This window comes from Pongo abelii, chromosome 17, assembly GCF_028885655.2.
Source record: "Pongo abelii isolate AG06213 chromosome 17, NHGRI_mPonAbe1-v2.0_pri, whole genome shotgun sequence".
In the NCBI taxonomy this organism is placed as follows: domain Eukaryota; kingdom Metazoa; phylum Chordata; class Mammalia; order Primates; family Hominidae; genus Pongo; species Pongo abelii.
In genome coordinates, this window is record NC_072002.2 from 60874805 (window position 1) to 60902140 (window position 27336).

Consider the following 27336-nt stretch of genomic DNA (forward strand, 5'->3'; position numbering starts at 1 on the left):
CCTGAGGACCCAAGGCTTGCTCTCTCCCCCTCAACCCAAGCCATGCTTCTTCCCCCCTACTAAGGTCCAGCTCTCTGTGCCTTCACAGAAGGTGACTGTCCAGTTTGCCAACTTTAACTACGATCAGGCCAAAAGGAGGGTAGATGTTGCAGGGAATTTGCATATCTCCTGGTGGGCCAAAAAGGGCCCTGGTAGTACTCCAGGTCACACCACCACCCTTTGCTGGTGTTCACACTCCTCTTCTGAGCAGTTAATTGGCCTCTGCATGGACATCTGCAGTGATAAGGAACTTTGGGAGACAAAATAAATTCTGAGAAATGTCTTCCTTATGTTGACTCAAATCCACCTACCGGAAAGACCTTTACCCTTTGACTGCAGCTATTACCTGACCCAGAGTTTCGTCTTCCCTGCTCATGCCCAGATTCTCCAACTGTTCCTAGAGTCAGATTACTCAAGTCCCTTCACAACCTTGCTGTCCATCATCAGAGTCCAGTTTATCAATGTCCATTTTAATATGAGTTTCCCAAAATCAGTTCCAGTACCCAGGAATTTCCTTCAACCTTTCCATCAGTTAAACCCTGTGAAATGCAAGGCCTAAAGTCTTTCCTTTGGGGGATGTCCAAAGGCCCTGGGATTTGTCTTGCTACAGAAGCACCCAAGGGCCTGGAAACATTTGGCCTGCTCTATAGAGGCAGGGCTTGTCCTTGGCATTTCCTTAGTCCAGGGAGGAGGCCTGGGGCTATCGGCCAAGGCAAACTGCATTGTGCCTGAGCAGTCGTGCTCACCTCGGCCATTCCTCAGCGTCTCCCAAAGATGAGATTCAAGTCTATTCCCCATGGAGGCCAGGAGCTAGTGCTTTGTTTCTTGGTTACTGTCATAGGCAGGAACAGGCTTATTCCTAGGGGAACTCAGGGGAGAGAGAGGGATGGGCAGAAGAGGTGGTACCACCAGGACCATGGCATGTTATTTCCATTCAGCAAGCCACCAGGTAGGTGGGCTCCTCTCTGGGCGTACCATGTGAAGACGTATATGGGCGTATGAGGACCCACGTGCTGGAAGGCCGTGACACTGATGTGGCAGAGCAGGGGGATCGCACTGCAGCACTGGGACTCAGGAGGCCTGGACGCCAGCCCCAACTTGGCCATGGCTACCCTAGAGCCCTCAGACATGCCACCCCAGATTTCCTGGCCTCCAGATCTTCATCTGTAGAATGAAGGCTGCGTGATCTCTGCACTTCATTTAGCTAGGATATTGGAGGATTCCATGAAGAACTATGCTTCTTTACTAGCTAATAACTTCATCCTTACCTGTTCTAAGATAAAGAACTCTTTCTTCCTCCTTTCCCTCCTTCCTCCTTCTTCACTCTTCTCTCTCCACGTCCTTCCCTCTTTCTTTTCCTCTTTTCTCCAGTATCTCATTATCCTCCCATCTCAGAATATTTCTAAGAATATGCCTTTCTAAGAACAAAGGGCATTTACTGCATGGTACCTTCTCTGAAAACACTCACTTCACAACTTTATTGGAGGTAAAATTCATACACAGACAAAATGCCAAGTATAATGGCCTAAATGCCACAAATCAGATGGAGAGGAGAATTTCATCCACCTGGGAAGGTCTTGGAGGGCTCCCAGGGGAGTTAACATCTGCCCAGGATAGTCAAGGTTGGACAGGATGCAATGGTCTGGCAAAGCAGGGTGGCAGTGCCAGAGGACAGAGAACGGCTGTCAAGGGCCCAGAGGCAGGCAAGGCCCCTGGGGGTCTGGGAGAGATGAGGAAGGTCAGATACAGCAGTGAGAGAGAGCAAGGCTGGGAGGGGGATTTGGGCAGGGAATGGAATGCTCAGAACTGTGCTTTAGGAAAGTTAACATGGCAGCCATTTATTTGGAAGAGGGATTTCGAAGGTCAGCGCTGGTCCTTGTTTCTCCCTGCTTCCAGCCCACTTCAAATGTTGGGCATCACATCACAGCTCTGACGTGCCCATCTCAGGTCTGCTCTGTCCAGCTCTAGGACCCTGGCGGCGGTCACAACACTGAACACAAACATCTTCCCGGTGCTTTCTACTTTCTACTTAGCCTCCCCGTGAATAAGATGAGAGGCCTGGTCAGAAGCTATTTGAGGCCCCTGCCAGCAAAGAGATTTCAGCAGGTGTGTGGGATCAGCAGCATCACTGCAGGTCACAAGTCCAGGAAACTAGGGCCTGGAGAAGTCCATGGGGCTGTCCAGGTCTGACTGTGAGGGGAAGTGCCCTGGCCTTTGGGACGGAGACCTTACACCGGGTGACTCTGCCTGGCTTTGAAGACTTCTTGGTAGTGATGCCTTCCTCACTGGCCTCTGTGGGCAGAGACCTGCTTTTCAAAAGGCCGGCTTTCTTTGCTGCTTGTGTGGGCTTTTCAAAAAGGAGCCAGCGCTGAACCCCGGCTGATGAGGCTGAGCCTCTCCAGCCCTGCGGCCGGCTGTCCTGTCTTCTTTCTCCCTGCCCCTCCCTGGTGCCTTTGGAGAGGGAGTCTTGGGCCTCCCGCTCCTTTCTGACCATCAGGGCCCTGCCTCCAGTGTCCTCTCCCTGTTCTGCCCCAACGCTGGGGAAGAGTAAGGCTGGCTCGGTAGCTGAGCACAGTGGGAAACCTGACACCTGAGAGCTGGTCTGGGGAGGCGGGAACTTGGGCTTCCGGGGAGCCCCAGAGAACCCCGGCAGGGTTTGGATCCCATCCTACTCTCCCAGGATCCCACATCCCTGGAGCAGGGAGAGCTGGCTCTGGTCAGCTGGGGGGCCTGCAACAGGGACCCTGCACAGACCTGTGCTTGAGGTGCCCACCAGCAGAAGGCCATTATCACTGGGGTGGCCCCGGGTGGGTGGCAGGCCAGGTCGAGATGTCAGGTGCCCTGTGGGGCCCTTCAGGCTGCCTGTTCTTCCCCTCCTTCAGCCCCTTTTTCCTTGGAGGACTGGAAGGCAGTGCCTCTCAGCCCTGGAGTCTTGAGGATGAAACTCCACTTTCCTCCAGAGCAAGTCCTGGGGCTGGAGCATCAGGACCTCTAGCTCGGTAGTCAGCCTTCCCTGAAGAAGCCTTTGCTGCCTTCCATGGTCCCTGGCATCTGACTTCTTGGCCTGGCTCTTTGCTCCTGCCCAGGCCCAGCCCTCACTCCACTCCCCTCATCTGCTGGCCAGAGGAGCCCCCGACTGCACCCAGTGTGTCCTCTTGGTGTTCTGGCCCTATTTCTGCACCATCCTTCTCCCTGGGAGACCCCCCGTCTTAGTCTGTTCTGGATGCTCTAACAGAAGGCCGTAGGCTGGGAGCTTATGAACAACAGAAATGCACTACTCACAGTTCTGGAGGCTGGGCAGTCCAAGATCAAGGTGTTGGCAGATTTGGGTCTGGTGAGGGCCTGCCTCCTCATAGATGGCTCCTTCCCTCTGTATTCTCACTGGTGGAAGCAGCAAGCCAGCTCTTTGGGGCCTCTTTTATAAGGGCACTGATCCTATTCATTGGGTTTTATCCCCACGACCTGATCACCTCCCAAAGGCCCTGCCTCCTAAATCCATCACCTTGGTGGTTAGGATTTGAACATATGACTTTGGGGTGACACCAACATTCAGCCCACAGCACTCTCTCACTGCTACCATATTTCACCAAGCTTCCTAACTCCCTGTGCTCTGTTCCCTTCTGCCCGTCCACATTTGGCTTTCAGGAAACACCTTGGTTCAAATTTCTACTTTGTTACTTATCAGATGAGAGTCCCAGGCAAGGCAGTGAGCCTTATAGAGACTCAGGAACCTTGTCACTGTTATCCCCACCCACCTTCCCCACTGCTCTCTGCTTCTCCCTTTCCTTTCCCTGCCCTATGGGTTCTTCTGTCCTCCTATCCACCCACTATCCAGCAGCCAGCAGTCCCCAGGCATTTGTGGGTCACCTATAGTGTGTACCATGTGTGCCAGGTGGGCGTCAGGTGAGCCCAGCACCTGTGGGTTCCCCCGTCCCAGCTGTACAGGGCTATCCTCAGCCCTGCACCCACCTCACTCAGGCCCCCATCCCCTGCTTTATGGTACAGCTCCTGGCCAGTTCTCAGGTGTACTCACTGTCCGTATCAACTCCAGAATTCTAAGATGCACATTTTTCTTCTGAAACGAATGTGTGTCTTACCATTGATGTATTTATTTAATGTGGTGTTTGTTTGTTTCTGGGAGACCCTTCTTTCTCCCTACTCCCTAAAAATATTATTTAGCTCATAATGGGTCTTTCAACTGATGGCATTTTAGCCTGGGGAAATATAACAAATGCATAATGTAATCAGGGACATCTGGAGATTATTTTTTAACTTCAAGGAGTAACTCTAACAGGAAAAATTGCAGGTTGTCTACTAATGGGGTATTTGGGATGTCTGTTTTTCAGACATCACTGATCATTGATTTGTCATGGGCCCAGATATTCTATCCTGAGAGCTTCACTCCTTTGGTCTTAGGGACCAAACAGAGCAGCTGCTGCCTGGTACTGTTACAGACCCTACATGATTTAGGGCTGAGGAGAGGCCCCAGGGGGCAAGGTGGATGTTTCCACTTCCAGTTCCCTTCTCAGCAGGGTGTTGAGACCAAGAACCACTCTGGGGATGGAGACGGTGGAGGGAAGAAGCACAGCTTCCCAGAAGGGAAGTCAAAGGACCTTGCAGGTAGCAATTGCCTAGAATGTTACAGACAGCCAGGTACCTGTGCCCACCTCCCTCTGGCTGCCACCCCGGAGAGAAGGCATCTGCTCTCACTTCCCAGTGCGTCCGCTGGAGGGCACAGGTTGTAGGATGGTAGAAATCCCCCCAGGCTGGGGTGGTTGGTGCTCCTCCTAATGAGCCTCCAGAGAAACCTGAAGGCTCCTTGGATAGAGTGGGTATCCTCACGGCAGGAGGGGCTGCTGCGAGGCAGGCAGCTGCACGTTCGTGGCAGTGGGGGAGGCTCCACCAGGGCCCACCCGGGAGGGTACTGGCCAGCCCCGCCTGACCTGGCCTTCCCATGCCACAGCATCAAAACCCAGAGCCTACCTGGCCCCACTTGCCATTCTCTTTCCCATTCCATTTCAAACCAGTCTGCCTTCAACCAGCCTCAAACCCGCAGCCCCTTAGAGCCACGGAGCTTCCCTCACTCCCCACAACAATCCGTCAGACAAGCAGGTATTTACTGGGTGCCAGCACCAAGCCAGGTGCGTGGGGATCCAGAAACAGCAAAGACACGAAGCCCAGCCTGGTGGGGGCGGCCAGTGTGAAGAGACAGCTCAAGGTAGCCACTGCCAGGTGCCAAAGGAGTGGGAGAGAAGGGAGTTCTCAGAACTCAGAGGAGGAAGGCATCCCTGGGGCTGGTGGGCAGCGTGGTATTTCTGGAGGAGCTGAGAGGAGACACGGACCTTTCGAGATGGGAAAAGCAGCCAGGGAGATGGGAGCACAAACTCTCCAGTGGGAACGTGAGAGAAGTGTCCTCCTAATGAGTCTCCAGAGAAAGCTGAAGGCTCCTTGGTAGACCAGTGTGGACGGCTGGGGGAGGGCTTGGAGGGGTCTGTGGGAAACAAGGTGAATGTAGCTTTAACACCAGGCCAAGGGGAGGCCGGGCACAGTGGCTCACGTCTGTAATCCCAGCACTTTGGGAGGCCGAGGCGGACGGACCATGAGGTCAGGAGATCAAGACCGTTCTGGCTAACATGGTGAAACCCCGTCTCTACTAAAAATACAAAAATTAGCTGGGTGTGGTGGCAGGCACCTGTAGTCCCAGCTACTCGGGAGGCTGAGGCAGGAGAATGGCTTGAACCCGGGAGGTGGAGATTGTAGTGAGCTGAGATCATGCCACTGCACTTCAGCCTGGTGACAGAGCGAGACTCCATCTCAAAAAAATCAAAAACAAAAACAAACAAACAAAACCAGGCCAAGGGGTTTGGATTTCACCAGTAAGCAGTGGTCACTGCTCCACTCTATCAGTTAGGAAACTTGGCTGAAATGCTTTGCTCTGTGTAAGGAATTGGCTTTTTTCCTATAGAGTTGCACTGTCCAAAATGGAAGTCACTCACCTCCAGTGGCTCCTGGGCACTTGGAATGAGGCTAGGGCGAATTGACATGTGTGGCAAGTACAAAATAGCCACCAGATTTTGAAGACATAGTAAGAAAAGAAAAGAATTTTAAAAAGCTCAATAATTTTTTACATAGAATACATATTGAAATAACATTTTGGATATGATGAATTACAGAAACATATATTATTAAAATTAATTTCAACTGTTTCTTTTTTCTTTTTAAAAGGTGACTACTAGGAAATGTAAAATTCCCTATGTGGCCCACATTATAATTCTGTTGGATAGTGCTGGGTGAGAGTCTTGACAATACCCGTTTTCATCCCATTCTTTTCCTTTATAGTCATGCTTATCTTCTACTTCTCTTCTTTATCCCTCTGCTGTGCTTCCCTTTCCTTGCCCTCCTTCCCTCTGTCACACTGGCAGTCTCCTTCCCTTTGTCCTGTGTGATGGTAGACCATGGAGTGAGGGGAAGGGGGTCCGGTGCCGCTTGCTCATGCTGCAGCCCCCGGACTCACCAAAGCCAGAATCTATAAGGCAGAGAGGCCTGATTTATGGAAATCCTTGTGGGAATTAAAGTTCTAGATAATTCTTCTCTGGCTCACTTGCAGTCAGGCAGAAATTCTTTGGATTTTCATTTCTTTCTGCAAAGATTTATTTTAAAAAATTGATCAGTGACATGCACGTAATCTACAAGGCTGAACAGACTAGCATAAGACACATTGAGCCAAGCAGCTTTGGTCTGCCCTTTGCCCTCCACACCAGAGGCAAAATCCCTCAACCACAGTGCGCTTTTAACTCTTCTTCAGGCATTTCTTTCCTGAAAGACATAAATTACCAAGCAAATTTACAACCAAAGATTAGATTTCTATTTGTCTGTTTTTAAATTTCTGATATTGCCTGTTATTCATATTGTGGAAGAAATGTCCTTTTCTGTTCTAATATAGCTTATTATTTGTTTTATTGTTAATATAGAAATGTTGTTTACTGTTGAGCCAAGTATAACATCATACAGGTAGTTACAGTTTCTTACACAACTTTTTCTTTTCCTGGTCATAATAATTGCCTCACTTTCTTTGGATTGTTTTGTTTTCCATAGCATTTTTACAAATTCTTACCAAACTCTCTATCACATTATAAAATTCCTTCAAATACTATTTTTTAAAATACTCTTTTTTTCCCCTTTCTTTTATTGAGATGGGGTCTTGCTATGTTGTCCAGGCTGGCCTTGAACCCATGACCTCAAGTGGTCCTCCTGCCTTACCCTCCTAAGTAATCCCAAAGTGTTGGGATTATGGATGTGAGCCACTGTGCAGTAATACTATTTTCATGTATTTGTCACATTTGTCAGCAGTCCCATTGTTTCCAGTCCCCTCTCCTCTCCTCCACATCTCCTCCCAGAGTCCCCGCCCTCCTGCTCCCCTGTGGAATGGCTGCAGAGGTCCCTGCGCAGCTGTGTGCTTGGGAAGCCTTCTACCTCTGTCGGGTGCAGCCTTATTTTGTTGTTCCTCTTTCTTGGTTTGTGTTAGTACCTTTTTGAGAAGGAGTGTTGAGAAGGTTAATTTTTTTTGAGCTCCTATATGTTTGAAAATGGCTTTATTCTACTCTCATACTTGATTAATGGTTTGGCTGGGCAGATAATTCTATATTGGAAATCACCCTTCCCCCTCAATACCTTGAAGGTAGCTGCTCTATTATTTTCAAGCTTCTGGATTCATTCTTGAAAAATCTCAAGCTATTCTGATTTCTGACCTTCATGGGACCTGTTGGATTTTTCTCTGGAAGGCTTCAGAACCACCTCTTTGCTCCTGTTGTTTGGACACTTCACAGGGAGATGTCTTTCGGGTGGGTTCTTTCCCCCATCCATTTTGCTGGGCACTCAGAGGCCTTTTCTATCTAGAAATGCAGACTTTCAGTTCTAGGAAACAGGCTTTGTAATTTTTGTTCCTAATTTTCTGCCTATCATTTCCTCCCTTCTTTCTCTCTTTCTAGTGAAATGTGCAATTTCTGACTGGTTCCTTCAACGTTTGCATCTTTTTTCCTCCCATTCCCCATTTCTCTGTCTTCTCATTCTGGTTTCTGAGAGTCCCCAGCTTTGTCTTCCAATTGCCCTGTTGAATTTCTTTTCACCTCGTACATTTCTAATTGCCAAGAGCTCTTTTTCTTGTTTTCTCATTGATCCTTCTTCAAGAGCTTCCTGTTGTTGCATGGATCCAACATCTTATTTTCCTGAGGGTATGGATTATATTGTTTTGAAGTTTTTTCTAGCCCTTGCATTAACTCTGTTCCTCGAGTTCATTTTTTAAAAATTATTCTTTAAGTTCTGGGATACATGTGCAGAACGTGCGGGTTTGTTACATAGGTATACACGTGCCATTATGGTTTGCTGCACCCATCAATCCATCATCTACATTAGGTATTTCTCTTAATGCTCTCCCTCCTCTTGACCCCCACCCCTGGACAGGCCCCGGTGTGTGATGTTCCCCTCCCTGTGTCCATGTGTTCTCATAGTTCAACTCCCACTTATGAGTGAGAACATGCGGTGTTTGGTTTTCTGTTTCTGTATTGGTTTGCTGAGAATGATGGTTTCCAGTTTCATCCATGTCCCTGCAAAGGACATGATTCTCTGAGTTCATTTTTAAAAATTTGGTAGGTTCTCTTTCTCTTTTCACTTTGTAATCAAAAGACCGATCACTCTTAGGCTCTCTGTTCATGCCAAAGAGTAGGTCACTAAAGCTGTCTAGAATGTCTGTGTGCCTTGAGGGTGAGAATGGACTTTTCAATGAATGGGCTTCATTATAGAGTGGCCAGTTGGGGACCCAACGATTTATCTGGGGTGCTCTCAACCAGAAGTATCTGCAGAGCTCTTCCTGGGACCAATGATTTTCTTTAGAGAAGCATCCCCCAGTTTCACCCTGGGGCTGTGGAGGGTGCAGGGGAGGGGCACACGCTTGGGTAACAGTGTTTTTGGCACCAAGTAGTAGAAGAGGAAAGGGATTCCAAAGTTCCATAGTCAGACTTTCACTAAATCCTGCTGTGTTTGTTAGCATGGTGCTGCACCCCTGCCCTCTCCTGCCTCGGGTCAACCCCCACTCCTATTGGAGCCTCTCTGGGAAGGAAAGTCACTGCCTTGCATGAGAAAGGGGAGAAGCCCTGGGCAGAATGTCTCCTTACACAGATTGCAATCAGTCTCCCTGTTCTCGGCTCTGCCCTTTCTCCTGCCTTCCAAAGTAGCCACTGCCTCCAATTCCTGACCCTTCCAGCATTGTGCAGCAAGACTCGTCCATTTCTTCTTGACCACTCCTTTGGTAGGTGCTTGGTTTTCAATTTCTCAGCTCTGCTAATTCCTCCATCTGCTTTCTTCTTCTTCCAAAAATGTGTTGACATCTGTTGCCTGCTGATGTCACCTTTCCTGTTCTCTGTCCTTGTCTGTTTATTGTCTCTATTCCTTTGTTCTCATTTTAGTGGGTATTGGGAGGAGCAGACATGTACTGAATCTGCCATGTTTAGCAGGAAGTTTTCTGTAAATCTTTCTGAAATGCCGGGTCTACTTCTTGGCCTCATTAAAGGCCTCCCTTTGGCACTTAGAGCTGGATTTTCACTTAGAATTTGTAAGGCTTTCTTGTCATCAAGCTCAATTTTATTTAGAAAGGGACTAGAGCTCGAATTGAATGTAGCCTGAACCCAGCTTATACCTGGACATGTTTTGCTTTTAAATAAATGATAATGTTATAACACATTATTTAACTATTACTTAAATTAAAAACTATTTTGTGTGATCTGAGTCTTTTTTTTTCCTTAAAAGTGTATGCAAAACAACTTCTGGTTGTTTTATTCTCTGGGAATTAGGGTTCCATATGGATTGAGTCCTGGCTGGCCAGGCTTCAGTGAAATTCAGAGCTTGGCTAGGCTGGACTAACTTTTCTCCATGTGGCATCTTTAAAAAGGTAGTAGGGTCAGTGGGCTTGCATAGGAGTCTAATTCAAAAGGCCAAGCTTTAGGAACCTTAAAACTTTTAAACAAGTATGTTAATTATAAAAAGGATGTTTATGTATTCATTAAAGATACACTTCCCCGGCCAGGCGCGGTGGCTCACGCCTGTAATCCCAGCACTTTGGGAGGCCGAGGCGGGTGGATCACGAGGTCAAGAGATCGAGACCACGGTGAAACCCCGTCTCTACTAAAAATACAGCCGGGCGCGGTGGCGGGCGCCTGTAGTCCCAGCTACTCCGGAGGCTGAGGCAGGAAAGTGGCGTGAACCCGGGAGGCGGAGCTTGCAGTGAGCCGAGATCGCGCCACTGCACTCCAGCCTGGGCGACAGAGCGAGACTGCGTCTCAAAATAAATAAATAAATAAATAAAATAAATAAAAAATAAAGATACACTTCCCCCCTCCAGCAGGTACACACACACAGCCTTCACCCGGCTGGGTTAAAGATGACCACATGCCTCTAACAGTGATGACGCTGCTGTGTCCTAATGTAGGTCTTGAGCTTCACCAGCCCCAGGCTGCCCCGGGTGGGCACTAGGGTCAGTGTGGCGGCTGCTCGTGCTGGTCGTCATGGAGATGTCTCTGTCCTTGCCTTCCAGGTGCCCCCTTTCAAAGGTCTCAGCATCCTCACGCTACCTCCTGCCGCCATTTCCACCTGGGCCCCCCGCAGCCGCAGCAGCTCGCTCCCGACTTCCCGCTGGCCCACCCCGTGCAGTCGCAGCCAGGCCTCAGCGCCCACATGGCCCCGGCCCACCAGCACAGCGGCGCCCTGCACCAGTCGCTGACCCCGCTGCCCACCCTGCAGTTCCAGGACGTCACAGGTCCCTCCTTCCTACCTCAGGCCCTGCACCAGCAATACCTCCTGCAGCAGCAGCTCCTGGAAGCCCAGCACCGCAGGCTGGTCTCGCACCCCAGGTTGGTGCTGCCTGGGGCGGAGGTGGGGACCCGGATGGGGCCGGCTGAGGGGGCAGGGCCAGGGCGAGGGCGTGGGCAGGGCCAGTGCGAGGGCGTGGCCCGGGTGTGGCGGAGACGGGGGCGGGGCTACAGGCTCCTGGACTCCTGGCTTCTCTCCCTGGCCTGGCCGGCAGTCACCAACTGGGTCTCTCTAGGAAGTAGCTATTGTTTCAGAGGCATTCATTTCAGGCAGTGAGCACTGTCCTGACCTGACAGGGGCTCCCTCAGAAGCCAGTGTGTGTCCCCATTGCATCACCCAGGTGCAGGGTCGGGGACTGGGTAACTGGTGGTCGACGATCCTCACAGTGGACTCCTGCATGGTGCGGGAGGAAATTTGACTAGGGAACTCCTCATGTCCCCTCCAGCTTTATGACTGCCTGATTCTAACACCCAAGAACCCTAAAGAATACCGAAAGGAAATGGCTGTTTCCCACCCTCAAGAGCTCTCAAGAGCCCACGGTCTAGATAGAGTCCGGCTGCATATTAACAATTAGGAAACAAGCAGGGAGTAAAATTAGACAATTCTAATCAAATAGGTCTGGAGTGGTTGTGGGGCCCTGGGTAAGTCACTGCGCCTTTCTGAGCCTCAACTGTCAAGAGAAAGAGTTGGACAGTCAGTGGATCTCAAACTTTTTGATCTCAGGACTCTTCCATTCTTACAAATTAATGAAGACTACAAAGAGCTTCTGTTTATGTGGGTTTTGGCTATCGATGTTTACCATATTAAAAATGAAAACTAAAAAGTTTTAAATATTTATTAATTCTCTTAAAAATAACAACAAATTCATGTTAACACCAATAATATATTTTTATGAAAAATAACCACTATATATAAGTTTAGTGAGAAGAATGACTTTTTTTAAAACATATTTGCAAATCTCTTTAATGTGTGGCTTAATAGAAGGCAGCTGTGTTCTTATGTCTGCTTCTGCATTCATTCTTGCAGAATCTGTGTCATGTAGTTTCTGGAAAACCTCTCTGTTCATTTGTGACAGAATGAGAGTGAAAAGGCAAATAGCCTTATAGTATTATTAGGAAAATAGTTTTGACCTCTTGAACCACCTGAAAGGGTTGCAGGGACTCCCAAGGATGCTCGCAGCATACTTTGAGAACTGCTGGACTAGATCATCTCTAAGGCCCTAAGCATACATGACCATAGGGCTTGGGATGCTTGAGATGGAAGGTGAGTGCTGTAGGAGGTCAGAAGGAGAAGAGGTCACCATGATCTGGGATGTTCAAGGAGGCCTTCCTGGAGGATGAAGGCTTTGACCTGTGCCATGAAAGCTGAGAAGAGTGTTGAAAAAGGGTTGAGGAGAGGAGAAGAGTATGGTGGGAGTAGAGGGGTGCATAGAGCCTGTAGGAGGCGAGTCTGTGTGTCTTGCAGATGGCCCACCAAGGACAGGGGGAAGGAGAGGGGCAAAGAGGCAGAAAGTGTGGGTGGAGCCAGGTAATCTGCCACAGACACACCAAGGGAGAGACCTTCGCACAGTGGGCAGCCCGGAGACAGCCAGAGTTCCTGAGCTGCAGCCTGCTGTTCATCTGGGAAGCTTCCTTGGAGTTTGTCAAGAGTGGTGAAGCTCAGTGCTTGCTAGACTGCGGGTGTCTGAGCGGGGCTGCAAGAGTGGGGCACCCTCAGGCTGCCCCGGCTTCTCAGAGCTCCTGAGAACTAGTGGCCTGGGTAGCCCCTGACGTGAGGGCTCTCCATCCCTTCTGGTGCAGGCGGAGTCAGGAGCGTGTATCTGTCCACCCCCACCGCCTCCACCCCAGCTTCGACTTCGGCCAACTGCAGACACCTCAGCCCAGGTATTTGGCTGAGGGCACTGACTGGTGAGTCTTCAGGGCCCCTGGGGGAGGAAGGGAGGAAGGGAGGGAGGAGGGAGGTCTTGCCATATCCGTGGAGTTTCTGTTTTCCTTCACTTTGAATGGTGCAGGAGGCCTAGTTCTCAGGCCCCAGCCTTTGCCTCTGCTCCCAGCCACCCTCTGGGCCAGATGGTCCCACGTGAGCCTGGTTCTAGCAATTAGCTCAGATGTTACTGGGTGCTATTATGTGGCCAGTGTAGGACTCAGTGTTCATGGTCCTGCAGTGGGGGAGGGGGACAGGTATAGAAAACATTTCCCAGGCTCAGTGAGGGATATGAACCAGTGCTCCCTAGGGGGAGAGCAGAAAGGAGAATTCTGAGGAACTGGGTGGTCAGCAAGGCTTCCTGGAGGAGGTGCGTCTCAAGGGATCCACAGAGAAGTGCCAGGGCATGCCAGCAAGGCAGTGCTGGGTGGGGTAGCTGTGTAAACACAGGCTTACATTGCATCTTGAAGGATGGAGGCAAAGCCAGCCAGGTCGGAGGTCAGGACTGAGGAGGGGAGCTGGGGAGAGAGGTTGAAGGTGGTGTTGTTGCTGAGTCTTTGCAGATAATGGGCCCCTGAGTGATCTGCCCATAATTTCCCTCACTCAGGACAGACATCTTTGTTGTCTTGAGATGCAGGGTCACTTGGTTTTGGATCCTGGGTCCCACCCAATTCTGGATCTAGCTCAGAAGAGAGCTGATATTAATTAGAGTTGGATCAGAACCCTTGAAAACTTAAAAAGATGTGCAGTTCACTGACTATTTAGAGGTAAAAGGCATCATGCCCGCAAAGAGTTCAGGGAAAAAAATCTATCTAATCTATCATCTATCTTCACAGAGGATTGTGTGTGGGTATATATGTGTGTGTGTGTGTGTGTGTAAGTATGTACATTGGCTGGGAGAGAGAAAAGGAGACAGAGAGAGAAGGAAATAGAAATGCAGTAAAATGGTGACGTTTGGGGAATCTGGGTGAAGGGTATACAGGAATTCTTTATGCTGTTCTTGCAACTTTTAGGTCAAAAATGTTTTGTTTTGTTTTTTGTTTTTTTTTAGAGTGTAAAATAATCTATCAATGGAAAAGGATGAATTATCTTAAAGATTGATGTGCCGTTGTGTCATTTTTCAGCCACTTGTCAGGCTTAGTCCAGGGTTGCTTTGGGAGCCCTTCCCATGCACACCCAGGAATGATTCCAGAGAATAGTTCCAGTCAATTGAATGCTAAGGGTGCTTCTAGGTGCAGGAAGTCGTGGCTTTCACATGTTCCATTTTCTTCAGCCCTTTGCTCATTCTCAGCTACACTCTCCGTTAAATTGAACAATTCCATAAAAGATAGATTGCACTGCAGCCAACTTCTGCCCAGCCTTTTCCAATTAGCAGATTCAAATTAGGAAGATTTAATTGCAATTTGGATTGAATTCTGTCCCTCAGCAGTCAAGTCAATTTCATTTAATTCAACTCAGCACACACGGAGTACTCAGGGCCCTTGCATATGGCTGAGTGATTGGAACACACACAAGGGCCTACAGGCAAGTGGGACTGAACAGGTGACATAGGTGGGACTCATCCTGGGGAGATGGCAGGAGGAGCAGCACAGGTGCTGGCCCTGTCCTCAGCTTTCTTTATAGAGCCAAACCTCCTTGTCTTAATGATTTAAACCAGTCTGCATTCCTGACCCCTACCTGCCCCAAGAAACAGAAAGAAGGAGGCTCTGGGAGGCTGGTCCCTGCCCTAGCAGGGGATGCTAGGAGGCCCTGCCTAGAGGACCGCCTGGTCCACCCTTGGGCTCTTTCTGCTTGTTCTGTTCCCACTTCCCAAGTAGGATGCCGATTCTCCTCCCTTGTAATTAGCTCTGCTCCAGAGGGGGGCCAGCCTAGTGGCGCCGAGGGGTTTTGTGATTGATTGTGCTAACTGCATCCCAGCCCTCTTTTCTAGAGAGGCTGCTTCTGCCAGGAGATAGGCAGCCTGGTAATTGGATGGCAGGAAATGCATTATAGGAAGGGCTACTGTCATCTTCTGCAAGGAGCCCCGGGGGGAAGTGTGTCTGTTGCATCCCCCATCCCCTTTAGAGAACCATCAGAGACCACTGACTTCTGCCCTAGGTCATTCCAGAAACTGGGCTGCAAGCACATGTCCAGCCCCAAGGTCATCCACCCACTGAGGTTACCCTGGCCTTTTTTCCTACTTTGGGATATCTTAACCCAACCCAAGCAGCTTCTCTCAGCTGGGAACCCTGGCCTGAGAGTGTGTGGAAGCCTTGGGGGATACATCCCAAACCCCTCTCTTTCTTGCCCATGCCTAATAACTTGATCCTGACCTTGAGCCGCAACCCAGGGCCTCAGTTCTTTTCACGCTTCTTCTTGGACTCAGTCCTGGCTTCTCAGTTCTAACTCTGCTCCCCATTGTGGACTGTACCCTGCTCTGTCATAGCTGCAGCCCTGCCCAGGCTGAGGTCTCTAAGTACCTGGGACCTGTGGGCAGAGGGTGGGTGGAGGGTGAGCACCTCCAATTGTCCTTTCCCCTCCGGGCAACCTTGCCTCAGCAAAGCCCCCAAAGCTCCCTGAGCCTGGGGTCACCCATAGGATGGTGCTGGCACTTGTAGGGCCAGATTCTGGGAAGAACTTAGGGTCTGCACAGCAACCAGACCACACCATGTTCAAGAACATTAAAAGTGGAAAATAAGGTTCAGCGTGATGTTTAGATACAAAGGCCAAAAATGACACATTGGCACAAGAAATCTCCAAAACACAGTTCTGGGTTAACCCTGTGGCTTTAGGTCTGTGGGATATTCCTGTGACCCCTTTAGACACTTAGCAAGTTCTTACAGGCTGGTGGCAACAGCAAAGGCTGGAGACACTGCTGCCTTAGGGGCTAGTTTCTCTTTGAGTCAGGTCCTGGTCCAGACTTCTTTAGGGTTTGAGGAACCACATCCCCTGTTGGGGTAGCCCAGATCCATGATGAGATGATAAGAGGGGCATCATGAGAGCCCACCCAGGCCCACCCAGGGCAGACCATCCCACCCATTTGAGGGACAAGGTGCCTCTTGCTTTTCCAGTTAGCATTCTTGGGATTGGGGTGACTCTGTTGCAAGTTCCTTGGGACTTTGCTTTGGTAGAATTCCTTGAACATTTGTTTTGAATTTGTTGGGTTCCCTGAGACTTCTGGGTAAATGCTAAAAATCAGAGATTCTGCCACGTGAGGCAGTGCAATGGATTGAGCCCAGGCAAGGGTGTGAAACCCTGATGGTCCCAACCAGCCAGCCAAGGTCCATGAATAAGGCACTGTCCTTCTGCAGGCCTCAGATGGACCTGTGAATGTGAGGGGCTGACCTAGTGGATTTCTAAGTTTGCATCCAACTGGTTCCAAGAGTTTAGCTCATTTCCCAAGTGACAGGGTCATCATGAGCTGTTCCAGGGATTTGGGCTGATAATGGCTCTTTGCATCTGTGTAGTGCTCTGCAAAGAGTTTTCACCTGCATTTTCTCATTTGATGCTCCAACATTACCATGAGGAGCTACTGTTATCATCATCTTAGAGATGAGGCTCAAAAAGGTGAATTAGCTAGAGAGGGTCTCACAGCTAAGAAGGGATGGACTTGGGACAAGGACCTGGGTCTTCTGACAGCTGCTGCTGTTCAGGCTGTGGTGTGCATGGAGCCTGTGAGAGTGACTGGCAGTCCTTCCTGCCCATAGCAGCTGGACCTGGGCTGTGCAAAGAGGAGGATGGGGCCAGATGCCAAGGACCATCAGAGACCATCAGAGAGCTCCTGCCAACTCTCCAGGGCTCATACTCTCATGAGCGTAACCCAGGGAACAGGAATAAGACTCCCTTGAAGGCTGATGGCTTTGTTGGGTTTTTCCCTCAGAAAGATCTCAGATGACATTGCAGGGCAATGTGTAGCCAAACCCAGGCCGTGTGGGATCCAGGCTCAGTAGCAGCAGGCACAGTGGGAGCATAGGAAGTTAGTGATCAGGGCCTGCTCGCAGCAACATGAGGAGGGGAAGTCTCAGAGTCCCATGCCTCCTGCCATCTCGCTCCTGTAGGATCTGAGGTTGAACTTTTTGAGGCCCTGGCATTCCTCTCAAGGGTGCTTTTAGGGCCTAGCTTCACTTTCCCAAAGGGAAGCTGTGTCCTAATTACCAGGGACCACTTCAATGTACACAGCACACTGCAAGAAGCGACTGCTCGCAGCATATTTTCTCTAATAAATGCCACAAGTTTCCATGCATGCTTTTGGTATTTCTGAAGTGGGTGCCCATAGAGATAAAACTTGGACATAGTGGATGTTACCTTTGCACAATAGAGAAACTTTTTTATTAAGAAAACCCTTTTTATTATAGAAAATATCAAACAATAAAAAAAATAAGAGAATAGTATAATAAATTCACACATATATGTCATCCAGCTATGACATCAACTCATGGCCAGTTTTGTTTTTTTTTTGTTTTGTTTTTTTTTTGAGACGTAGTCTCACTCTGTTGCCAGGCTGAAATAAAGTGGCGTGATCTTGGTTCACTGTAAACTCTGCTTCCCAGGTTCAAGCGATTCTCCTGCCTCAGCCTCCTGAGTAGCTGGGACTACAGGCGCGCACCCCACACCCAGCTAATTTTTGTATTTTTAGTAGAGACAGGGTTTCACCATGTTGGCCAGGATGGTCTCGATCTCTTGACCTCGTGATACGCCCGCCTCGGACTCCCAAAGTGCTGGGATTACAGGCATGTGCCACCACGCCCAGATCTCATGGCCAGTTTTACTCATCTTTGTTCTCTCACTTCCCCAGTCCTGATATTACGGTAGTCTCCATTACCTGTGGTTTCACTTTCCAGGGTTTCAGTTACCCATGTAAACCACGGTCTGAAAATATTACAGCATTTTGAGAGACTGAGAGAGAGAGAGAGACCATATTCACATAATATTTTTTGCAGTATATTGTTATAATTGTTCTATTTTGTTATTGGTTATTGTTAGTCTCTTACTGTGCCTAATTTATAAATTAAGCTTTATCATTGGTATGAATATATAGTATAGGAAGAAACATAGTATATATAGGATTCCTTATTATCTGCAGTTTCAGGCAGCCACTGGTGTCCTGGAATATATCCCTCACAGAAAAGGAGAAACTGCTGTATTGGAAACAAATCCAGGCATCGTATTATTTCATCTGTAAATATTTTACTACGTATCTTAAGAGATAATGACTCTGCTTTTTCACATCCTTACTTTGATACCACTATTAACACAAAGAAATTTAATAATAATTTTTACTATAATCATATATCTAGCCAGTATTAAAATTTCTCTGTTATACTTTGTATCAATCAAGATCCAAATAAGTTTTATACATTGTGATTGGTCGATATGTCACATAAGTCTCATTTAATCTACATGTTCCTGGATTCAAATTGCTAAAATTTTGTTAAGTAACTTTTACATCTTTGTTCATGAGTAATATTGGTTTATAGGGTTTTTTTTTTTCCTTGAAATGCCTTTGTCTGATTTTTGTATCGGTGTACTGCTTGCCTCATTGAATGGTTTGGGAAGTGTTTCCTCATCTACTTTCTGGAAGAGGTTGTGTAGGATTGGTATTATTATTTTTAATTAATTAATTAATTTTTAGATACAGGGTCTTGCTCTGTCACCCAGGCTGGAGTGCACCTTGGCTCACTGCAGCCTCGATCTCCTGGGCTCAAGCGATCCCCCTGCCTCAGTCTCCCAAGTAGCTGGGACTATAGGTGTGCACCACTGTGCCCAGCTAACTTTTTGTTTTTTAAATTTTTGTGGAGACAGAGTCTTGCTACATTGCCTAGGCTGATCCTCAACTTCTGTGCTCAAGCAGTCCTCCCACCTCACCTCCCAAAGTGCTGGGATTACAGGTGTGAGCCACTGTGCCCAGACCCAGGCTGGTCTTAAACGCCTAGGCCCAAATGATTCTCCTGCCTCAGCCTCCAATGTAGCTGGGATTACAGGTGTGTGCTACTGCATCTGGTAATTTTGGTAATTTGTCTTTAAATAAATTTTCTCATTGAATTGGATGTACTGGCATAAGGCTATTCATAATATTTCCTTATCGTTTTAACATCCGGAATCTGTAATAATGCTCCCTCTTTCATTCCTCATATGAGTAATTTGTATGTTCTTTCATTCTTGATCAATCTAGATAGAAATTTAATCATTTGTACTACTCTTTAGAAAATAGCCTTTGATCAGGCCAGGCGTGGTGGCTCACGCCTGTAATCCCAGCACTTTGGGAGGCCGAGGCAGGCGGATCATGAGGTCAGGAGATCGAGACCATCCTGGCTAACACGGTGAAACCCCGTCTCTACTAAAAATCCAAAAAATTAGCCAGGTGCAGTGGCAGGCGCCTGTAGTCCCAGCTACTCGGGAGGCTGAGGCAGGAGAATGGCATGAACCAGGAGGCGGAGTTTGCAGTGAGCCTGGGTGAAAGAGCGAGACTCCGTCTCAAAAAAAAAAGAAAAAGAAAATAGCCTTTGATCCCATTATTTGTTTTTTATTTCACTGATTCATTTCACTGATTTCTGATCTTGATTTTATCATTTCCTCTCTTCTACATATTCTGGGCTCTAGCTTCTTAAGGCGTAAATTTAGATCATGACTTTGGGTTTTCTTTTCTAATGTAAGCATATAAAACTGAATTTTTCTTTAAGGACTACAAACTTTCTAGTTAGCATTATGAATTCTTTTTGACCCTGGGTAATTTAGAAGTTTTTAATTTAATCTTTGAAAAATTTGGGATTTTGCAGACTTTTTTTTTGTTGTTGATTTCTAATTTAATACCAGTGTGATCAGAAACCATACTCTGTGTAATTCTAATCCTTTTACATTTATTGAGACTTGTTTTATGGTCCGGCATTTATACTATCTTAGTAAATGTTCTATAAATATTTTTAAAAAGCATATATTCTACTCTTATTGGATGGAGTATTCTATAAATGTCTGTTAGATCAAGTTAGTCGATAGTATCGTTCAGGTCTTTTATATTCTTACTGATTTTTTTTCATGAATTATTCCATGAATTATAAAGGAGTAGGGTGGATGTCTAGAACTCTAATTATGAATTTGTTTTCTTTCAGTTCTGTCAGTTTTTGCTTCACTTATTTTGACTTATATATATTAGGATATTAAAAGGATTGTCATTTTTCAAGATGAATTGATCCCTTTATTATTATGAAACATCCTTCCTTATCCTTGGTAATATCCCTTGGTTCAAAGTCTACCTTGTCTGATGTTAACATAGCCATTCCAGCTTTCTTCCAGTTAGCGCTTACAGGGTATATCTCTTTCCCCCTTTTACTTTTAACCTAGTATCTACATATTTATATCTTGAATGGACAGCATATAGTTGGCGATTGTTTTACAGTTGACAATCTCTGTTAATTGGGGTGTCTAGACCATTTGCATTTAATGCAATTGTCTACATGGTTGGAATTACATCTGCCATCTTGCTCTTTGTTTTCTCTTTCTTCCATCTGTTTTGTTGTTGTTGTCATTTTGTTGTTTTTCTTTTAAAATTTCTGTCTGTTTTTGCCTTCTTTTGGATCAGTTGAGAATTTTTAGTATTAAATATTGGTTTAATAATCATACCACTTTATTTTATCTTATTTTATTTTGGGAATTCACTAGGTTTACAATATGCCTATTTAGCATATCACACTCTACCCTAAAATAGAATTATATACCGTTTTGTGTGTAATGCAAAACTCTTAAAACAGTATACTTCCATTACCCCTTCCCATCCTTTGCTACTTCTTTTGTAGGTTTTATCTCTATGTATGTACAATTACCAAAATACATTGTTATCATTTTTGCTTTAAACCAGTGGTTGGCAAATTATGGCCTGTGAATCAAATCTTGCCTGCTCTCTGTTCTTGTAAATAAAGTTTTAATGGAACATAGACACATCTATTTGTTCACCTATTGTTTATGGCTGCTTTTGCACCTCAGTGGACACTTGAGTAGTTGTGACAGAGACTGTATGGCTTTTGAAGCCCCAAATAATTACTATTTATGATCCTTTACAGAAGAAGTTTGCCAATCTCTGCTTTAAACAGTCAACTTTTAAAGACAATTTTTCATAGGAAAAATAATTTTTTATATGTCCCATATAATTATCATTTCTGGCACTCTTTATTCCTTTGTAGAGATCTAAGTTTCTGTCTGGTGTTATTTTTCTTTAGTTTGAAGAACTTTTTAAAACAGTTCTTGTAGTAACAGTCTCCTGGCAGTGCACTCTCTCAACTTTTTGAAAAAGTCTTTATTTCACTGTCATTTAAAAATATATTTTTTCTAGATATATATTTCTAAGTTTACAGTTTTTTTTCCCTTCAGCAGTGCAAAGGTGCCATTCCTTTGTCTTCTGGCTTGCTTTGTTGTCGATGGGAAATCTATGATTGTTCTTACCTACATTCTTCTATGTTGAACGGGTCTTTTGTTCTTTCATTATTTTTAAGATCCTGTCTTTATTACTATTTTTCAGGAATTAGATTATTATGTCCCTTGGAGTGGTTTTCTTTGTGTTTATCGAACTTTTTGGATCTGTGAATTTATAGTTTTTATTAAATTTGGAAATATTTCAGCCATTTTTTCCCTAAAATATTTTTTCTGTCATCTACCTTCCATTCCCTCTTTTTGGGTCTTTACTTACCTGTATGGCTGACTGCTTGATATTTTTACTGAGATTGTTAATTTTTTAGTCTTTTTCTGATGGTGTGCTTCATTTTGGATTATTATTATTATTATTCAGGATTTCATTCTGTCCCCTAGGCAGAAGTGCAGTGGTGGCATCACAGCTCATTGTAGCCTCAACTTCCTGGGCTCAAGTGATCCTTCCACCTCAGCCTCCTGAGTAGCTGGGACCAGAGGACACACCACCATACCCAACTAATTTAAACATTTTTTTTTTTTTTTGTAGACGTGATATCCCACTATGTTGTCCGGGCTGGCCTCAAACTTCTGGGCTAAAATGATCCTCCTGCCTTGGCCTCCCAAAATGCTGGGATTAGAGGCATGAGCCACTGTTCCTGGCTCATTTTGGATTATTTTTATTGTTGTGTCTTAAAGTCACTAATCTTTTCTTTTGTAGTATCTAATCTACTGTTAATATAACCCAGTGAATTTTCTATTTCAGACATTGCATTTTTCATCTCTAGAAGTTCCACTAGCATCATTAAAATATCTCCTCTTCTATATATTTTACTCTTCTCTGTTTTCATGTTTTCTTTTGTATATTTGAATATGATTATAATAGCTATTTTAGTATCCTTGTTGTTATTTCTGTTTCATAGTTGTTTCCATGGATTGATTTTTCACCTGATTCTGGGACATATTATCACTTTTTTGGCATGTCTAGTAATTTTTTATTGAATGATGAACATCATTTATGAATAATTGTGGATTATACACTGTTAAGTAGTTATGTTTGTTTTATCCATTTAGAGAGTGTTAGGCTTCGTTCTGGTAAGCAGCACTTGCAGTTCAGTTTCATCCTTTTAAGGCTTGCTTTTAAGTCTTCTTCCAGCAGGACTAGAATATCCCTAGAGTAGATACTACTCTAGATCTGCCCGAATAAATCTCATAAATAAGTCTCAAAAGGCTCTTCTGGGGTCTCTGTTGTATGACCAAGGACTCTCTGCTCTGGCTGACTGGAATATGAATCTTTCCCAGCACTGTCTAATCTCTGGGAACCCACTATACCTTGGATACTCTTTGTTTAACCTACTATAATTTCACCCCATGTATGCAGATCTTAGTATTCAGTAGAGACTCAAGGGGATCTCTGTGCAGATTTCTGGAGCTCTCCTTCTATGTAGCTGTCTCTTCTCTCCAAATCATGGTACCACAGCTTTCAGAGACCTCAGCCTCCTGGAAATAAGATCTTTGAATCCTCAAATCATTAAGATCGTCATGCTCTGCTTAGTTCTTTCCCTGCTCATGGTCTGGAATGTGCCTTCATGCAAAAAACTAGGGAGGTTGCAGGGCTCACATCATGTGTTGTCCTTCTATTGATAACAGTCTGCATTGCTTGTTATGTAATGTCTGAAAACAGAGATTTCATATATTCTGTTCAGCTTTCTAGTAGTTTAAAGTGGAAAGGTAAACTTAACTCCTGTTAAACTATCACCAGGAGAAGCGGAAATTCCTTTAATACTCCTCCATATCCTTTTTTTTTTTTTTCTCCAATGTATTTGTTGAAGAATCCAGGCTGTTTTCCCTGTAGTTTCCCCTTACCTGGATTTTGCTGGTTGCATTCTGGTATTGTCACTTAAGATGTTCCTTAGTTTCTTGTATTCTCTGGACCTTGGCACCGAGATTAAGGCTTGAGTAGATTCAGGTTCAACTCTTATTTCTTGGCAAAAATACTTCGTAGGTGATATTGTATTCTTCCACCAGAAAGCACTTACTGTCTGGTTGTTGCTTCTTTTGTGATGTTAGCAACAATCAATGATCTTTGCTTAGATCCTTTATTTCTTTAGGGGAGGCAAAATGATGACAAAAATTCAAGAAAAATTCAATCATCCCTTATTCATTTATTAGCTGAAAAACTTTTATAAAGAGAAATTTCCACTCATCAAATATTTGATTACCTAGAAATACAGTAAGAAAAGAAAGGCTTCTTTTCATTTATTTACTAGTTTTCAAAATGAAGAGCTGGCTGGGTGTGGTGGCTCATGCCTGTAATCTCAGCACTTTGGGACGCTGAGGTGGATGGATCACTTGAAGTCAGGAGTTCAGGACCAGCCTGGCCAACATGGTGAAACCCCATCTCTACTAAAAATACAAAAGTTATCCGGGCGTGGTGTGGTATGCCTGTAGTCCCAGCTACTTGGGTGGCTGAGGCAGGAGAATTGCTTGAACCTGGAAGATGGAGGTTGCAGTGAGCCGAGATCGCACCACTGCATTCCAGCCTGTGTGACAGAGTGAGACTCCATCTCAAAAAAAAAAAAAAAAAAAAGAAAAGAAAAAAAAAAGAAAGGTAAAGAAGAGTTTGTTCTCCAGCATCCTTTGAAGGGGACCAATTTTCTAGGATCATTTCATGCGCATGGATTTAAACAATTTTTATTTATTTCCATCTCTCCTGCAGTTATGCTTGTCAACCTGCACATTGTCCTAACTCTGGCCAGTGGGATCCTCTTCAGGACGGCTCCTGAGGCCTTTTGCTGTCACCCTAGTAGTGTTTTGATAGCTCTCTTGTTTCCAGTTATGACAAGATGTTTCCATCTCATCTTGTGCATTTTCTCTCCAGATCTGAAATTGGCCATTTTCCAAATTAGCCATTGGTTCATCCTCAGTGCAATTCATCAATTAATTAGTTTTTAAGAAAAATGAATTTTCCTATATTTTTAGGAGTGGGTTGCGGTGGGCCAGGATAAGCTGTCTGGCCTGTAGGTCTAGGTGTAGAGGTCTCTCTCGTTGTTTTCTCAAAGCGGTAAAAATACAGCCTCGGCTCCCTCCTCCACTTTTATCTGAACCTTGTCTTTCCCTTACTCGGTGCCTCTGGCTTGCTCGATTTAGATTCTTCTTTCAGCATTTCTCTTAGGATGGACTTTGTCTTGGGAGGGAGCTTTGGTCCCCTAGTTTAAAGAAGTTTCATAGAGCCTGGATTGCTCTAGTTCCTTCAGACCTTTCAGAGTCCTTTCCTTCTCTGGGTCTCCGTTTCCTTCCCTCTAAAGAGAGAGGAAAGGCTGGGAGACGTAAAGTTCGTTGCAGCTCCGGCAGGGTGTCACTCCAATTCTACTCCATAGGCTTGATGTCTGAGGTCCCTTCTCTAACCTGGCTAAATCACACCACCCTATGGTTCACTAAGGCTGTTTCCCTGCAGGGATCTCAGTGTGGATGCTGGCTTGAGTCCTGCTCAGTTCCAGGTGCGGCCCATCCCTCAGCACTATCAGCATTACCTAGCCACTCCTCGAATGCACCACTTTCCCAGAAACTCCTCCTCCACGCAGATGGTAAGTGAAAGAAAATGAACTCCTTTGCGCCTATTGAGTGCCAGTGGTGGTCTGAGGCCTGCGCTCCCCTGTGCCCGGCTCCTACATGGCCTGGCTCCCCTGTGCCCCGGCTTCCACATGACCCAGCTCACCTGTGTGGCAATTCCCCATGCCCTGACTCCCTTGTGCCCTGGCCTTCTTGTGTCTTGGCTCTCTGGCAGATCAACAGCTACCCACTCTTCCCAGCTTCTATTCTCTGTATCAGCCCCCTGTGCCCTGACTCCCCTGTGCCCTGGCCCCCTTATATCCTGGCTCCCCTGTGCTCCGGCTTCCATATGACCCAGCTCCCCTGTGTATCAACCTCCTATACCCTGACTCTTCGGTACCCTGGCCCCCTTATATCCTGGCTCCCCTGCGCTCCGGATTCCATATGACCTGGCTTCCCTGTGTATCAACCCCCTATGTCCTGACTCCCCTGTGCCCTGGCCCCCTTATATCCCAGCTCCCCTGTGCCCTAGCTCCTACATGAGCCAGCTCACCTGTGTACCAACCCGTATGCCCTGACTCCTGTGTGCCCTGGCCCCCTTATATCCTGGCTCCCCTGTGCGCCGGCTTCCACGTGACGCAGCTCCTCTGTATATCAACAACCCATGCCCTGACTCCCTTGTGCCCTGGCCTTCTTGTATCCTGGCTCCCTGGCAGATCAACAGCTCCCCTCTCTTCCCAGCTCCTATTCACACTCTGGCTTTATGGGGAATGAAAGGGAACCTGCTGGACTGGAAGCTGGTTCTGCCGAGGGGAGTAGGAGTGGGCACTGGAGGAGTGGAAAGGGGCAGCGTGGCAGGGTGTGGTCTGTGGGTAAAAGGCTCAGGGATAAGATCAGGCAGAGTAGACCTTGCACTTCATGTGGCCTCATTTAGTTTCCTGTGGTCAGTACCTCCCTAGGCTTTGGCTCCACTAATCTGTGAAATGGAAATGAAGATGCCTGCCTCGCCCATCTCACAGGGCTGGTGTGAGGATCAAAAGAGATCCCAGTGGGAGCTCTTGGGCCTAGCCTGCCTATCCAGTTCTGCCTTTTTCAGAGGGCAGGCCTTCTTGTGGCTGCAGAGTGCCGAATCATGGGTCAGGCTGGCTTTGGGGGCCTTTGGACTCCTGACATTGCAAGCTGCATGGAATTAAAATGAAGATATTCCATGAAAGCAGCAAAAGCTTGATTGAAAATCTTATTTCCAGGCAACTTCACTTTGCTGCCCTAAAGCATAATTCCACCTTCCAACCCTTGTCTCTGTCACTAACCACTCAGCTCCTCAGTCTCCTTATTTGTATAATAAGGAACTTACATGAGTAATTTTTGGAGTCCTTGTATGCTCTGAGGGTCCATGCTTTGTGTATGAAGCACCATCTCTTAAGAATAAAGAAGCAAGCATTTATTGAGCACTTACTACATACCAGGCACTGTTCTAAGCACTTCATGTAGATTATCCCATTAATCCTCTCAAAAATTCCCACAAAAGAGTATTATCCTGATTTTAAAGATTGGAAAACTGAGGAATAGAAAGGCTAAGTAACTGGCCCTGGGACATACAGTGAGCAAGTGGAGGAGCTGTGATGGAAACTCCTCTCTGACTCATAGCCAGGGCGAGGGAAAGGCGAGTGAGGCAGGCCATGCCAGAACAGAGTCAGACTCTGTCTTTATTTAAAATATTGATATTTTGCTCAGCATGGAGGTTTTTTTGCATTTATTTGACTTTAAAAAACATTGCATTAAAATATTATTGATCTTTATTACTGAGGCTTTTGGTGGCCCTTTAAATTTTGTGCCCCCACCTTGGTGCTGACACAAACCCAAGCCTTGAACCATCAAGCTTCTCTTGGAGGCAGTGCAGAGTAGGGGTGATATGGTTTGGCTCTGTATCCCCACCCAAATCTCACCTTGAATTGAATAATCCGCACATGTCAAGGGCAGGACCAGGTGGAGATAATTGAATCATGTGGGGGCAGTTTCCCACATGCTTTTCTTATGATAGTGAGTGAGCTCTCATAAGATCTGATGGTTTTACAAGGGACCGCCCTATTCGCTTGTCACTCATTCTTTCTCCTGCTGCCCTGTGAAGAGGTGCTTTCCACCATGACTGTAGGTTTCCTGAGGCCCTCCAACCATGTGGAACTGTGAGTCAATTAAACCTCCTTTCTTTATAAGTTACCCATTCTTGGGTATTTCTTCATAGCAGTGTGAGAATGGACTAAACCAAAAGGTGAAGGGAATGGACTCTGCCACCCAACTGCCTGGGTTTGAAATCCTGGTTCTGTCCCTTGGTTGCATAACTTGAGCCAGTTACATAATCTATTGTACCTCATTTACCCCATCAGTAAAATGGGGAGAGTAATAGCACCCACATTATACATCAGGTGAGATAATTCAATTAGTCAATTAAGTGCTTAGAACAGTGCCTGCCATGAAGGTTAGTTGTCACTTTATTAATTCTGTTATTCCTTCTGGGGCTTGTCCAGGCAAAGCTTGGTTCTTGATGAAAGAAAAGGGACATAAGAGCAGGAAACACAATACTTCTGCCCA

The 27336-nt window shown here is 46.3% G+C and overlaps 1 protein-coding gene across 3 annotated transcripts in view; it reads left to right on the forward strand.

The window, feature by feature from the left end:
- The window catches only part of ARK2C (arkadia (RNF111) C-terminal like ring finger ubiquitin ligase 2C), a 127924-nt gene that overhangs the window by 89146 nt on the left and 11442 nt on the right, over positions 1-27336 (forward strand). For 2 of the 3 annotated variants that reach the window (XM_024235928.3, XM_054537838.2), the window contains exons 2-4: positions 10625-10940; positions 12699-12806; positions 24653-24782. In XM_024235928.3, the coding sequence (XP_024091696.1) occupies positions 10625-10940; positions 12699-12806; positions 24653-24782 (554 nt within the window). The remainder of the gene's footprint in view (positions 1-10624; positions 10941-12698; positions 12807-24652; positions 24783-27336) is intronic. The other variant, XM_024235929.3, reaches the window with a different exon arrangement.